The 15,732-nt window shown below is 45.9% G+C and overlaps 2 protein-coding genes across 2 annotated transcripts; one reads left to right on the top strand and one right to left on the bottom strand.

Annotated features, from left to right (window-relative positions):
• Positions 1-1,688: 1,688 nt before the first annotated feature.
• On the top strand, positions 1,689-3,049 carry LOC120668397. The gene is made up of 2 exons (XM_039948093.1): positions 1,689-2,399; positions 2,604-3,049. Exons 1-2 carry the CDS (start codon positions 2,271-2,273, stop codon positions 2,820-2,822), a joined length of 348 nt encoding a protein of 115 aa, XP_039804027.1. The 5' UTR covers positions 1,689-2,270; the 3' UTR covers positions 2,823-3,049.
• A 9,076-nt stretch (positions 3,050-12,125) lies between these two features.
• Positions 12,126-12,966, bottom strand: LOC120670238 (abscisic acid receptor PYL9-like). Its single transcript, XM_039950307.1, has one exon. It carries the CDS (start codon positions 12,932-12,934, stop codon positions 12,329-12,331), a length of 606 nt encoding a protein of 201 aa, XP_039806241.1. The 5' UTR covers positions 12,935-12,966; the 3' UTR covers positions 12,126-12,328.
• Positions 12,967-15,732: the final 2,766 nt, after the last annotated feature.

Here is a 15,732-nt window from a genome sequence, read left to right as displayed (position 1 = left end):
ACACAAAAATATTGCACTTTATTTGTACATATCTTGAAGAGGGGATTCTTGCCGAGCTGGTTTTATAAACAATGTCACTAAGGTATGAACAATGTCACTAAGGTTTCCATATTAGCATAATCTATAGTTTTTAAGAAAACTGGTATATGTGTATATACTCACGTCCAAAGACAATAAATACAATGGTCGCTGCTTATAGCTACAATGATGCCATCTATTCTCTAACATACTTTAGCGGGATTCGCTGCTGTAACTGAAACTAACAAACCGGAGAAAGAGATAAGGATCACAGCTCATGTCTGTTTGTCTGAAAGTCGGGTGTTGGTCGTGTCTCGTGTGACTTTGTGGTTAGTACTTAAAAAGGTTGTCCCAGTCACTTGTTTATATAGGGCATGTTTGGTTCTTCTTTGATCTCATAAGCACCAAGTTGCTTATTTGTTTTTCTACCAAGTGAAATGGAGAAAGGAAAGAACAAGGTGGAACCGATACTCGACGAGGAGGAGAGGCGGTGGCACAAGGCCCTCCATGACTTTGATATAATTACTGAACAGGTTTTTCCCGTATCTCCCTCTTCCATGTTGCTCAAGTGTTTAGATCCGAGTTCTCTTTGCATTGACCTTTGTTATATTTATTTACATTTAAACCAAGCATCTTTGACGGCTGTTTTCTGTTTTTCTTATATCATGTTTGTTGGTGTGATTTCTTTGGTGGGCATCTCTGTACCATGTTCATGCCTTTTAAATTGTATTCCCTTTGGCTAAATTCTCTATGTTATAACTACGGCCAGATCTGAGAAGAACTGATTCATGTTAAGCTCATCCTGGTGCGGTTTCTTAGATGGAAATCCATATGTAACATGCTCATGAATTCCGAATTTGGTTTTCTTTCACTAAGGGTGTTTGGGACTGCTCCACTATGTTGTGGCTGGCTCCAGATCTGAGAAGAATTGAATTGTGTTAAGATCGTAACCTCATCATTGTAGTTGGTTCTATAGCCCAAAATAGTGAAATCCATTGTTGGCCTCCATTTAACAGAAATGGATTAAAATGGGAGGAGTCTGGGAGGGGATTGTCCATCCATCCACCCATCATGCTCAGATCTTGGATTATATATGCATAGATCTAATTTTATTTGATCCTTGTAGTAATTTTTTGTTTCAAAGCGGCCATCCTAGTTTAACCCATAGTCTCAGAAATCGGGGTCGAGGGTTCCGTTCCTCGACCCGGAAACACCGATCTGGTCCTGGAAATGCAGGGTCATTTTCGTCCCCACCTTGTAAAAACCTCTCACAAGGACCGTATCCCGTTCCTCGACCCCGTCCCTCAACCCCATCGACCCCGAATCTTTGTGACTATGGTTTAACCATGAAGTCAAAAGGTAGCGAACACATATCGTGTTCATAAATACATGTATAACTAAGCTTTCTAGCAACCAAGGCATGCTATGCATTGGGATAACTGTTTTTACAAAAAAATACTATAAGCACCACATATACTACTTAGATATTGAAACTCCAACCTAAGATTCTTTTTCAAATGCCCATCTCCCAATCGATTCTTTTGCTAAAACCACCCCAATAGGCATGTTCTCTGCCAATTCCACTCGTTTTTTGCCAACATGGAGCCACTATAAGCTGTGCCATCCGAGTTAAATTTGTTTCATTGTTTGAATTGTGCTTTTTCATCATATTGGTATGAATAAATTTTGCATATAGCAAAAAGAGGTATGATCTGAACATGTCTAAGCATTTTATAGGCGATTCTTTTGATGTAAGTTCAAAAAATGTTGAGTTTGTACTAACTAGGAGTATCTAACTTTGCTAAAGACTATATCAACGACTCTATATTGCAACAAAAAAAAATGGTGGACTTAGCTTAGCGCTTATGTAGGGGTGTTTTTAATAACAAAACCGAACAAGGGTGAGCATTTGGAACAGAACATCTTACGAGCTTGGAGGTTTCAAAATCCAAATGACATACATGGTGCTTTTTACAATTTTTTCTTTCTATTTTTATGATGCAATGGCTAGTGAGATGGGTGTGTTCTGGTCCCATTCCAAACCAGGGAGGCATGGACCTTGCCACATCCACGGGACCTTTTCCTTTTCTGTTTTTTTTCTTAATTCCGAATATACATAGTCCCTATGACCTCAAATATATGGTGTTTAGGATAAGGAAATCAGTTCGTTCTTGAACTAACTAACTCGTCATAAACATTATATATTTAAGGACAGAGGTAGTACTAAAAGCAACACTAAGACAAAAATACATATGAGAGTGCATGTTGTGTGCTTATGTTTATGCTTATTTTTATCCAAGCAGTTCCGGTCCCTGATCCAGAAGATGAATGAGTGGTTGCAGCAGCACCAAGAATCCAACGAACAGGCGGAAGAGACACAGGTGAGTCGTGTGCTTTCCCCATTGCTGCTACTGTTTTATTGTTAGGCCTCGTTTACTTCCTCACAGGATACAACCCATATGGATATAAGTGTACTTTTCTGCTAACTGAACATTCAGAAAAGCACCTGCTACATACTATCCTGCAATTAAGCATCTATCACTAAAGCAGCATGTCACTCTCCATCTCTGTTGTTGTACGTGCAGGCTGCTCCTGTCGGGGAGGAAAGTGCCTCAGTCCTGCTAGCAAGGGCCACAGAGCTTTCCGACACCCTCTGGAGGTTCGAGCGGGAGCTAGACGACGACGACGACTGCGAGGCCAGCACTAGTGGGAGTGGCCTAGCCACTGATCCGGAGGAGTCCCTTGTGGAGCCGAAGCCTGAGGCTCCCTCCGCCGATCCCAAGCCTGAACCTTCGTCCCCTTGAGAAATCATGCATGTGATGCATGCGAGAGCAGCAGGTGTGTTGAACATGTGGAATAAGCTTGGCAGCGTTCGTCGGCAAGTTCTGTCAAACTCTATCAGCTTCATGTGGAGCTGGTATCGACGAGATGTTTCTTTTATCCAAAAATAAAAGGGGATTGAAATGTTGCCACCGGCAAGTTAATGTTCTATTGTCTTTATAAGTAGTATTTGCCAACATTGTGTGCGGTATCATTTTGTTTCCTAACTTTCTTCTAGCAGGGAGCCGGAGAAGCAACCAAAAGTGTATCAATTAAGCGATGCTAGCTGCTACTGCTGATCAACCTCTTATGAAGGCATTTTCAGTATTGGAGAAGAATCATTACCTATGACACCACACCTCCTCTTGGTTAACCTTAACCTTATATTAATCTTGCATGACTTAGTTCCTTCCTAGTCCTCCTCCATCTTCATATGAGGTTTTCTCCCTTCCGTGAGACTGGCATCATATTCGGAGTTGCATGCTCGCTCCTGCACTATCTTCCTCCTATATTTCTAGGCAATCCCTACAACCCACCACCAAGACTTCTTTTTGTGATGCCCCCACTTCCTTCACCGACCCACCGGCAATATCCTCCATCACCATGCTGGGCTATATCCTATTACCTCATTGTCCATCCACAATCCATCGTCACAACAAGTAACCAACCACCTTCCAAGGGTTATATATATAGACACTCATGCCTCTCAAGAGAACACATTATTGATTATAGAACTCGAATACTAATGGCAACACGCATGCGGGCAGGCCAAGGTCCAAGGGCCGTACATTTTCTTTTCAAGCATGGTATGTGCATTCAAATCTCTTTTCAAAATACACAACAAGACTAGCCCACTGTTGGATTGCCGATTAGCAGCGACAAAAGCTTGAGTGCTTGGCACACGATGGAAATAATCAATACCTATGACTCTCTGAGACTGAGATGATGCATTACGTCGTCAATGCGAATGTACTCAGAGAGTCATAGGTATTCATTTTTCATCTCTGAGGGTAGGCAGCACTCCCCCTGGCTCATGAAAAATGTGTTGGAACCCAGGACTCGCACAGCTGCCTATCTCTCTTGTTCTCGAACCAAAAACTCTCACTCACGAACAAAAGACACAAGGGAAGCACAGCACAGAGAAGGTTGCCGGCGATGAACGCCGCGGAGCCACTGCTCTTGTATCTTTGCCTACATCACCACTAAAATGGAACGGGCACTCCAACAGGAAGGAGCACGGGGGTACAAATAGGCCGAGGCGCTCAGTCACGCCATGACCCGCGGGACTCGCTCGACGTCGCCCACGAACTCCACGCTCGCCCGGACTCGCTCGACGTCGCCCACGAACTCCACGCTCGCCCGGACGATGCGGCCACACCAATGGATTGGCAGCACGCACCTCCCCCTCCTAATTGACACCGATCGAGCCCACAGCAGCGCTCCTGCTTTCCGTGCTCAATCCAACACACCGGAACGCGACTGAACGACACACATGCAATGGCCGCAATGCAACTGCAGACCACGGCCATCCTGGCAACACACGCCACACATACTCGCACACGACGCACACAGCACACACACGCTCATGTAAAGCTTAGTTCCAATAAAATGAAGCTTGCTACCTCGAGCTCGGGGTAGGAAGGAAAGCCGGCCTTTCGACTGAAAAAGGGAGTCAGATCCGACCTATGAAGCCCAAGACAATATGGAGAACGTATCTAGTGCAAACTACAATCTCCGTAAAAACTCGTGCAAACCATGGCAAAAAAGTCGTCTAAATTCATCAAAAAAATCACACATATAGATGATATGATGATACACAATCTTGTAAAATATTTTATCCAAACTCGACTTCGTCTGTGAGATATAAAAATAACAAATTTCTAACAAACCATCTGGACAACTTTCTGGCTTGAAATTTGTTATTTTTATATCTCACAAACGAAGTCGAGTTTAGACAAGATATTTTGCAGGATTGTGTATCATCATATCATCTACATGTGTAATGTTTTTGGCGAATTTAGAAAAAAAAATTTGCCGTGGTTTGCATGGGTTTTCACGAAGTTGTGGTTTCCACTAGATATGTTCCGGACAATATGAGGATGCAAACTGAAGGCCACTGCTACGGGAGTCGGCCAGCAAAGGTTTTTTTCCACACAACAAAGTTTTTTCCATGTATTGCATATGGCAAATGGCACAAGACAAACATGCATCGGCAAAGAGGTCCTTTGCCGTGTGCTATTTTTATCAGGCACACGGCAAAGAGTTTGTTAAGTGTTAAAAAGCACTCGGGAAATTGTTTTTCAGAAACTGATTTTAAAAATAGGAAATGTAATCTGGGGAGGACCCCACCGGCAAACCACACACCCGTTCCGCTGAAGTCGCAACATTTTTCACGCACTACGCGGCCAACGGGATTCAATTCCACAACCTCCCCCTCACTTGTAACCTTCTCTACTACTGCACCACACACTTACTTGTGTTTATACTCCATTTTCTTTCCCCACATATTATACTATACCGAGTGTAAATTGCTTGTTTGAGATCCTAAACGAATTCAAATCAAAAAATTATCAACTACAAAGTTTCATAACTTTTCGAGATATAATATTTTCATTTTGGCCGTTTCCCCATCCGAGATCATTTATAAAATTTAAATATCACATTGTCGTGTGCCAGATCTAGGGCACACGGAAAAGACTTTTTTTGCCGTGTGCCCTAGATCTGGCACACAGCAAAACGTGTGTGAAATAGTTTCTTTACCTTCGAAACACGTGACAAAATAAAACGCCCGGTAAAGCACCTTTTTGCCGTGTCCTAGAAAAAACACACGACAAAAGACCTTGTTGCCATTGCCATAAAAAGCACACGTAAAATATGTTTTTACCATGTGTTATATCTTTATCGTTACACATGGCAAAGAGGTTTTTTTCCGTGTGCCTGATAGAAAGCACACGGCAAACTACCGGATACGCTGCAAAGAGCTGGTTTCCGGTAGTGCACGTGTCAATATAGGTGTCTATCTAAACTGCGCCTTTAAAAGTCTGGAGATCTAGGTTGGAAGTAAAAATATCAAAGAGACTATGGTAGAATTGTAGGTCCTGTTTGGTATAACTTCAGCTTCTTCTAAAATGGCTCCTGAAGCAGCTTTTTTGGTGAAGCAACTTCTCCGATGAAACTAAAGCTGTTTTCAAAATTGTTTGACGAAACTTGGGCCTACGGGAGATGCTGGACGAATCTACAATTCGTAGCTTCTTCTCCCCAATGTAAGCTGGAAACAGATTCACCAGGTGCTTCGTGGATGAAGATGGAAATATACCCGTTTGGCGCAGCTTCACTGCGCCAAACGGGGCCTAAGAACAACTATTCCCCCAAGGTCTATCACTACTGCAGAATCTCTCTTCCATTTTTGCCTTTAGTCCCGATTGAGATGGGCAAGAGGGCTCTTTATTAGTCCGGGTTGGGGTTACCAACCTGGACTAAAAGGTCTCCGCATGTTAGTTTATAAAGAAAACATCTCATGTAGAGTCGCATGCTGTGTAGTGGGATAATAAAAAAGCTATGTGCGAGGTGAGAGATCTTGAGTATAAATCCCGTGGACTGTTTGGTTGGGTGTGCTTGCGCCAATTAATTTTTTGGACCGGCAAGCCCTTTAGTCCCGGTTATCATTATATCATGCATGTTTAAGAACTTTTAGACGTTAGTCGATCATTTGTGAGAACCATTATGTACGTTTGTAGCTGTCAGAACTTAGAACTATGTGCTAGCGTGACTTGTGACTGTCATAGTGTTATTCACTCAATAATTTATTATGAGAACTATCAAGTAAGCCATCTTCCCCATTCCAAACCGGAAGGTTTCATGATAAGGTTTGCATATTCCACGGGTGTACAGAAAACGGTACTAAATACTTTCGGGAGATCTCCTCCAAATCACCAGTACCATTATATCAAAATCGTGAGCATCAACATGTAGGTTCCAACATTCAAGTGGTAGTATTGGCAACCTTCAAAATAACTGACATATTTTTATTTTTTTATCTAATCATAAAATACATAAAAAAGAAAGGAGGTTTACTTTTTTTTATTTATAGTTAAAGAAGAAAAACAAGAAAACAGGAGTTCTATTGAAATTCAAGTATTCAATTTTATCAATAAGATATCGGAGACTCGTTTCACATTTGGAATTATGCAAAAAATTATTTTTCATCAGAAAGAGGTCTATGAAGACTTTTGGGGAAACATCAATGTTTGTTGGCTTATTTGGCAAAGAAAAATATAATAAGTTGTAAGAAATTAGTTAGTCAGATGAATATTCAGGAGAAGTAATTTAACGGTTCAAATCTTTTTCTTATTATATTAGCAGTCTTATAGTAGTCTTAGATTTTGCGTTTTGATGACTCTCATTTTGAGGAATCCATGGAATAATCGATTTTCATGGAAAAAAGAATAAGAACAAGGATATAAGTCTACTGCTTACAAGAAAAGATATCCTATTTGGCCAAATACTTAACGAAATTTTTTTCCTTTCATTAAGGTAAGAGGGCTCCTTATTCCACAAGAACGAAAGCACATTTTCATTCTTTCATATACTAGGGGGTTTTACTTGGAAAATACAATGTTCCATACTGAAGGCGCAAGAAGAAGGGGCGACCCATCTTGACTTCATTTATATGGCGCTTGTTAGTGTTACATAATAATATTCATCTTCTTAAGTTTTTGAGCTATGATTATAGTTTTTTATACATATATATACATGTCATTGTAACTATTTTTTATAATATAGTAAAAAACATGTAATCCATTTAATTCCGTGTACACGCCGTATACACAGTCTACACGCTACACGGCACCTTGCCAACCATTTAGCATAACATCGTTAAATATAAGACCCCAAGGATCTTCTAAGTTGAATCTTTGAATGAGCTTTGAGCAACAATTTATTTCCAACGTTTAGAGTTGTCTTCGAGCTCTAACTCTACCGCCCCGGCTGCCGCATGGGCACGGCGGCTCATTGTCTCGACACGGGCTGCTTTGCGCATCGTCCTAGCACGGGTGGCCGCCCCGGCGACGGCTGCAAAGGCGTGGTGGTGGCCGGCGATGGGGCTGCGTCCGACTGATCCCCCCCCCATGGGTGGATCTGCAGCCAGGGGCGGCGACCGCACGCGCTCGGCTGGCGGTGGCTCCGGGCTGGCAGTGCTGGCGGCTGGCGCGCACGGCTGGTGGCAGCTCCGGGCTGGCGTGCGGGCGGCTGGCGGCGCAGTTGTGTGCAGACGGCTGCACGGCCATTCGGTGGGCGCGGTGGTGTGGTGTGGCGCCGGCGCGTTGCCGGGTCGCGAGGACGGCGGAGGGAGTTGGAGCTTCGGCAGCGGGCTTTGTGGTGCTGTGACAGTGGCATCCCTCGGTTGTGGCGGCCGCAGTGATGGTGCCGGCTTAAGGCGACGAACGCGTGCAGTGGGGTGCCGGCACTCTGGGTGAAAGCCATCGCCAGATTCTTTCTGGTGAAATGGCGGCGGCGCCTCCGGGCGTCGCTCTCCCTGTTGAGGGCATCATTTTGGAGTTGCAACCCTCCTGCACGAGGTCTCTGGGTGAAAACCCGGTCTAGCTCCTGGACGAGTGACGGCGGCGCCTGTGGGCGTTGTGACCTCCTTGGAGGCGTCGTCTGTAGAGACACCGTTCGGCGACTTGGCCGGCCTGCTGCTCGCGATTTTTTTCGGCCGGTGGTGACAATTCTGTCGGAGGGCGTGCGGAGAAGGGGGTTGCCTACCTCACGCCAAGACGCCTGCTCTTCTGTTGGCCGGGGGTCATCACTCGGCTGTTGTTCGCCTGCTTGTAGCGTTCCGCGGCGCCTGGAGTTGCGTGACAGTCTCCAGTGCGGTGCGGGATAGCGTTTGACGAACGGCGCTAGCGGCAACGACAATCAGTGACGACTTGGCCTGCAGTGGATCGCGGCAGGGTGTTCAGCACGCCTGAACCCTTCCGGTGCGGTACAACGTCGGAAGACGGCGCAGGCGACATCTTCGGTCTTCTGGCTCGAGGGCGGCGTCTTAGTGCGAGGGGAAAAGCAACGTGATGATCTCGAACCACGGAGGTGGTCTGGCAGCTTGGTTCAGTTCCTGGGGGGGCACCTCTTCTTGCTACCTCGACGGCAATCCCTGAAACGAGTACGGAGCATGGTGCCGTGTGGCGGGTTGGAGGTCCCCGCGCATGTGAGAGTGGCGTCCAATGGCGGAAGTGGTGAGGCCCCCGCGCTTTGGGTTGCTCCGGACTTGGTGTTTTTCATGCCGTCGGGCGGTCAGTTTGGGTGCAGCAGCACTGCGGCGTAGGGTCCTGCACGGCAGTGGCCTCCTGGTGTGGTGGTGTCTGCCCCTTCTGCTCCTCTATCAACGCTGGAACACTTCAATTGTTTCGATAGCCGCAAGAGTGCGATGGTAGGTGGAAGCTGCGGTTGTGCCTTTTCTCCTCTGTCGTCGTTGTGATTAGAGTTTGGCTGTGTTGATGTCCCAATCCAACCGGCCAGTGAGTATAGTTGAGCGGTAACCCGTGTTGACGTCCCAATCCAACCAGACGAGGTTGTTGTTTTTTTCTTTTTATTTCCTGCCTATGGCCTCCCAAGACCGTAGTCTTGTATTTTTCTGCTATATCAATGAAAGACACTCGTCGAGTGCCCTTCGTTCAAAAAAAATAACTCTACCGCCCCACACCCATCAAAACACTCTGCCTATAAAGGTGGATAAAATATGCTTTACTTCTCGGCAAGACAGCTGGAGGATTCTGAAATCACGCAATACTCACATGCATGTACTATCTATAATCCCAATGCTGAAATTGCAGTCGCCCGTGACTTACGACTGATTTCAGCCACTCCATGCTCACGGCCCCACTCATTCCATGCTCGCGTCCCTCCCTTTCTTTTCTCTTTCTTCACTCTCTCTCTCTCTCGATCTGACTCTCCTAGGAGCTTCGCCTACCCCCAACCAAGGCGAGCGGCGCGATGGCGGGACCGCGAGCGGCGGCGGCGGGCACCGCGAGTGGCGGAGGCGGAGCGGACGGAGGGGAGCGGCGCGGTGGTGGGCTCTGCGAGCAGCGGTGGTGGAGCAGACGGAGGGGAGCGGCGCAGCGGCGGGCACCTCCACCTCCCTCCGGCGGCCCCGGATCCGCGGCGGCGGAGTGGGGGGAGCGGCGGGGAGGCGGTGCGGCGAGCCGCCGCGTGCAGGCAACTTTTTTTTTGCAAATTTTTTTCACAAAATTTTACTAAATTTCCTTTTTGATTTTGAATGAAATTTTTTTATCCGAGCTTTTTTCTTTTTGTTTGGATGCAAAATTTTTTTTTGTCAAAGTTGTTTTCATTTTGAATGTAAATGTTTTCTCCTCAATTTTTTTTGTTTGTTCCTTGAAATTTTTCTCGTTAAATTTTTTCGCTTCCTCAATTTTTTCCCTTAAAAAGTTTTTCAGTAAAATTTTTATCACAAAATAACAAAAAAGTTATTAAAAATAAAAAAATAGTCGGAAAATCGACCATACGAACGGCCATCGCCTGTAAACTAGCGAGACCCATCTATAATGCCAAACCCTCTCTCGTAAGACCATATACTACGTGTGCTTCTTTGGCTTCTGTTGTGGCACAGCAAGGCAGTTGGCGATTGACTTTTGTACGTGTGGAAGGGGAACGTTCCATTGGCCACGGACACTGCATGCAGCCCCAGTGTCAACAAACTTTCTTACACCGAGTGCCAATCTTCTAATGGAATGAATCTGTCACCACTGCTACACCGAGTGTGCCGAGAGTGAGTACCAGGCCTAAGAAGCCCAACTCGAGAGTCCAGGGTCCAGACTGGATCCAATCGCTTGCATGCGAGAAGAAAGGGGCAGGGCCCATGTAATCGTCTAGATAAATACTAGCAGAGAGAAAAGAGAGAGACATGGGAAACAGAATTGCTGTAAACTATCTCTGCATCTAAGCTGTCCTCCGTCCGCCATCCCTCTGTGTTCCTTCCTTCTCTCGTGTTCTTCTTCTTCTACACGTCTCCTCCCCCATTTCGATCTTCCAGCTATCCACTGTGCTTACAAAATCAACTTTATAAATTATCTTCACATGGAAAAAGTTTGTCTTGCCTATTGGGTACGTAGTTGCAAAAGGTAGATAACGGATAAGAAGGTGTGGTTCTCATCTAATAACCCAAGCAACAATCTGGCATAAGAGCATATTGTAAAGAACCTGAACTCATTGACAGTTCAGTTATTGACCGAGAACCACCAGAGGCGAATGTGCCATGCCATGGCATTCTTGTGTTGCCTTCGGAAATGGATGCCTTTTTATGGAAAAAAGTGCGAGACCCATGAAAGAGCCACACAGTGACCCCACAGAGCAGCTGAGCCACCCAATTCAATAATTATCAGCAAGTCAGCTGCTAACTATTTTCCGCTATTCTTTGTACAGAGTAGCTGCTCACAATAGCAGGATTTGCTTACGAGAACTGACATGTCCTAACGTCTGCCGCTGGATCATGTTGCTTTTGAAAAAGAAGAAGTGCTGCTCTGCTTTGGTTGCCGAGCGATGGTGGCCATTGCTTTTGCAACAACTCTTTTTATCAGTTTCATTAGTCAGAGTTCGTTCACCTAAAAAAAAAGGTAGAAAAACATGTCTATACGGTATTTTGGAATCACCTGAAGAACTTGCAAAGCCATAACAAATGGCTTTCACATCTCTTTCAACTATAAAGGCAAAAATAAATAAAACTAAAAATACACAGAAGGTCACCCTTTTGGGATCTACAAGTGAGCTTCTGAAGAAGTTGAGAAGTTTAGGAGCCCCAAAATAGGAGCTTATGTTTTTTTTCATCGATTGAGCAAAAAAGAGGCCAAACCACACTTCATCAATAATGTAAAAAATGAGTACCATTCCATCGACCTTATGTCAGACTACAGATTGTGTTCTCTTGAAATTTTAATTATGCGTACATACCCATTAGGTTACAGCAATTTGCGACAAAATACTATTAATAAGGGACTAAATGATCCGCAGATCGTCTACGCTAGATAGACATTTGTGATACAAATGTAATGCAAAAGTAAGAGTGGTCAAGAGTAAATGGAACACAACATTCGAAAAAAACGCAGCCAGGAGATCCCTTTGTTTTTACATGCCAATTGATCTGTATTTGTGCAGCCTAGATTCGCTGTCAGTGTTAGCAGTCAGTATTCAGGAACACGGATTTCAACTTACAGCTGCGAAGATTGAGTGAGAGAGATAGCTAGAGAGAGAAACGGACAAAGATATGTGTTATAGAAGTAGGCTTTCTTGCGCCGCAGCGCAGCAAAGGCCTTTTTATACACGAGAACAAAAGGCGTGAGAAAGAAAAACGAAGAAGATAAAAGCCAACCCGAAAAGGGAAAGAAAAAGAACAAGAAAGGACAAACAGAGCAACAACGACGGCGCCGCTCTGGCACGCCGCGCCCACCACGAGCGGAAGAGCGATCAGGATCGGAGCTAGCTAGCTCCTGCCTGCAGCGGGCGCGGACTCCTCGGCGACGGCCGCGAGCTTCTGGAGGTTGAGCCTGACGACGGTGTCGGTGAACATGCGCGTGTCCTCCTCGGTGTTGCCCTCGGGCACGTCGACGACGTAGGACTCGACGACGACGCAGTAGGGCGGGCCGGCGCCGGCGGGCTGGCGCTGGAACTCGGTGACGGAGGTGACGGAGCGGTAGTTGCGGAGGCGGTGGTCGCCGCCGACGACGCGGAAGCTGAGGATGTGGAGGTCGTCGTCCAGCACCTCGAGGCGCTCGGTGCTGGAGGAGGCCGGGAGGCCCGACACCACGGTGACCTCGCGCACGCTGCCGACGCTGACGCCGTCGCCGGCGGCGAGCGCGCAGGTGCGCACGAAGTGCTTGTACCGCTGCGGGTTGCCGAAGCTGCGCACGATGGGCCACACCGCGCGCACCGGCGCCGACACGCGCTGCGCCACCAGCGACGTGCACGTCGCCGGCCTCGCGCCCGAGCGGCCCGGGAACGTGTGGTGCTCGCGCACGGTGCCCTCCAGCGCCCGCGCCTCCGCCTCCGTCAGCGTCGCGCGCAGAGCCCGCTCCAAGTGTGCCTCCATGCTCGACACCTCGCTCGCTCTCTTCTCTCTCTCGTGCTTGTGTTCGATGATGGGTTTGCGCTGCTGGTTATATATACGCTAGCGCCCAGGGCACGGCAGAGGCCAGAAGGGTGGCTCGGAATAATCACGGCTTGCAAGGAAGCCGACGAGCATCGCCTTTTCCAATTCCACCACCAAGCATGAGTACATTACATACGTATAAACCATCTGGCCATTTAGAATTCTAGATGGATATGCGATTTTGATGATTAATGATAACAAATAGATCATCAATAGGCCGAACATTTTATCTTTTCGTGGATTAGTAATTTTCTAGTAAGAACGTGTAAGATTAGGTCTCATGAGTGCCATTAGTTTTGATGTGGTTAGATGTTATGGATCTATGTATGATCTTGTAAAGTTTTTCACAAACTTTCCATAGAGACCAAGATCATTAAATATAAAATATTGAAAATAGACCCGCACAATTGAGTAGAATAATTTGGTGTTCACACAACACTGATGATTAGGATGAAGTATATAGGTAGTCTTCATCTTTTGCGTCGCTGGACATCGCATGGTTTTACACCAAGATCGTAGTTCATTAACGAAGAATGACATTGAATATTTTGATGTTCACAAAGATTTACTTCAGAGTTTATATGTGCACCTGTTCAGGGCCTCCAAAGATTAGGGGCCTCTAAATCAATCTTTAGTACTAATTATCCATGCTCAATTGATAGTAGATTACAAGGCCCAATAAAAAATACAAGAAAAAGGACTAGAAGGAGAAGGTCCCAGTCATGGCCCCCCCTCTATAGCTAGTTATAACAGTCATGTTCTAAACATGAGGCATTTACTTGTTTATTTCATCAGTCTCATCACATCTTCTAGAAATAGGATGTATAACTCTTATATTCCTAAGTATTGTGGCAAACAACATAAACTAATATCTTATAATTAAGTGAAAATATGCTTTTGTCATGCTGTATTTTCATATTTTAGGACCTCGTTAAGCACTTCACCAGGGCTCCATCCAATTCGTAGATTAGAGAATGACTAGTGCTTGTCAAGGTGCAAGGTACTGCTACCTTGTGCCCGGACCCAATAGCACTCAACCCTTCTTCTGCTTGGTGCGCTGACGCATTGTATGTAGCCTAGCCTTGGGGGCGTGTTGGCAAGTTTGGCAACCCTCTTGCTTAGTCTAGAGCGGAAACAAAGAATCATATGCGGGGACATGAAGACTCTTAATTAATCAAATCATTATGTGACTGCTTAATATATGAAAATAATGTATTTGTGTTTTGTAGATCTTCTAATACAACATCCGTTTTATAGCAATCAATACCATATTGTAAGGAAACAGGATGTGTTTTTCCTCAAACTGATTTATCTAATTTTTTGCAACCTTGACAAAGTTTAATTATGAGCTCTTAACTTCCTCAAATTCTTGCGATCTTTTCCGAGCTCATGAACTGGGCCATGCAAGGTTCAATGTTTAATTTCCCGTTACATTTGCGACCAAACAAATCTCGCATTATTCGTTTGGATGTGTTGCCTTGCTTCCAACCAAATTTGAAAACAAATTTCACGTTCGCTTGATTTGTTACCTTACCGGTGCGTTCCATTACCATTACCGTTTCTGCTAGCTTCCATTGTTACTAACCAAACTCTACCTAAGCCCAGACTCTATTTCAAAATTCCAACGCCGCGGCTGGGGCCGCGCGCGACGGCCGCCGAAGCCCGATCTCATTTCCAGGGCCTCCTCCTGTCCCCGCGCCCGTCGCCAGGTCCAGGTGTGACGCCATCAGAAGCTAACTAGGCGCTCACGAGCGACGGCTGATGGCTCCCGGCTGGCGCAGCGCTTGCATCCATACACGCGGATAGGCCGCATGCTCTGCAGGCTCCTCCTTGGACGTACGTCTCCGGGGGATCGGCCGGCCGGGGCGGCGAATGGGGGACGGACAAGGGTGCCGCGCTGATCTGGTCGCTGCCGGCCGGTTGCCTGGCTGGAGATGAAGATATCAACACCGCGCGGGAGGGCGGGCGCGCGTGGGTCTGCACGTCCTCTCCTCTCTCGGTACGTCGTGTGCTCGTGCGCCGTCGCGGTGTCTAGCTAGCTCTGGGCCTCTGGCCACGGGGTCTAGCTTAGCTAGCGAACAAGCGGAGCCAGCTCGCCTGGTGTTCCTCTTCCCGGCGCGCCGTCGCTGGGTTTGGCGCCGTCCGCTGCCGACTACTAACTAGCAGCGCAGGGCCTTCTCCTGCAAGGTCCTGGTCCGCGGTCCCTGCTCTGGCTGGCGCCGTAGACGACAAGAACAAGACTGCAAGAGGCTATGACATCTACTCCACAAAGGGAAACGCCTCCGTGTTCGTGCCGGGGGCTCCTGTATAACTTCCGGAAGATAAATAATCGATCTATCTATAAAGCCCACTAATGAATAATAAAAGCTCAACAACAATAGAGCAACGTGAGCACTGCTAACTAGGTCAGAACTATGAACTTTTCCTTTACATTGTTGCACTGAGATTTTAGTTACTTCGTGACAAATCACATTTGAAATTTCACTGCATTACTAGTTCGTTATTTTTGCTAGAGATAGTGCATGCAGCATGCATCCAATGTGAAATAATAGATTCAACATTTGCAAAATTAAGTTCAACATTTCAAATAAACTACTTCAACATTTATGCAATAATGTTGAAATGGTATAACTAAAATGTTGAAATAGTACACTTAATTTGTTGAGTTTTTTAAAATATAAATAATATATGCAAATTGGATCTCATTTTATTATATTAATTATGAATAACGTCTATGT

The sequence above is a fragment of the Panicum virgatum genome, chromosome 4N, assembly GCF_016808335.1.
Source record: "Panicum virgatum strain AP13 chromosome 4N, P.virgatum_v5, whole genome shotgun sequence".
Lineage (NCBI taxonomy): Eukaryota > Viridiplantae > Streptophyta > Magnoliopsida > Poales > Poaceae > Panicum > Panicum virgatum.
Note: the sequence above shows the minus strand (reverse complement) of the source record. Positions and strands in the feature narration are given on the sequence as shown.

Excerpts from the sequence above, each read along its gene's own strand:
- LOC120668397 (XM_039948093.1), top strand. The coding sequence starts at position 2,271 with ATGAGAGTGCATGTTGTGTGCTTATGTTTATGCTTATTTTTATCCAAG. Across the intron at positions 2,400-2,603 it reads AACAGGCGGAAGAGACACAG|GCTGCTCCTGTCGGGGAGGA; the intron begins GTGAGTCGTGTG and ends TTGTACGTGCAG.
- LOC120670238 (XM_039950307.1), bottom strand. The coding sequence starts at position 12,934 with ATGGAGGCACACTTGGAGCGGGCTCTGCGCGCGACGCTGACGGAGGCG.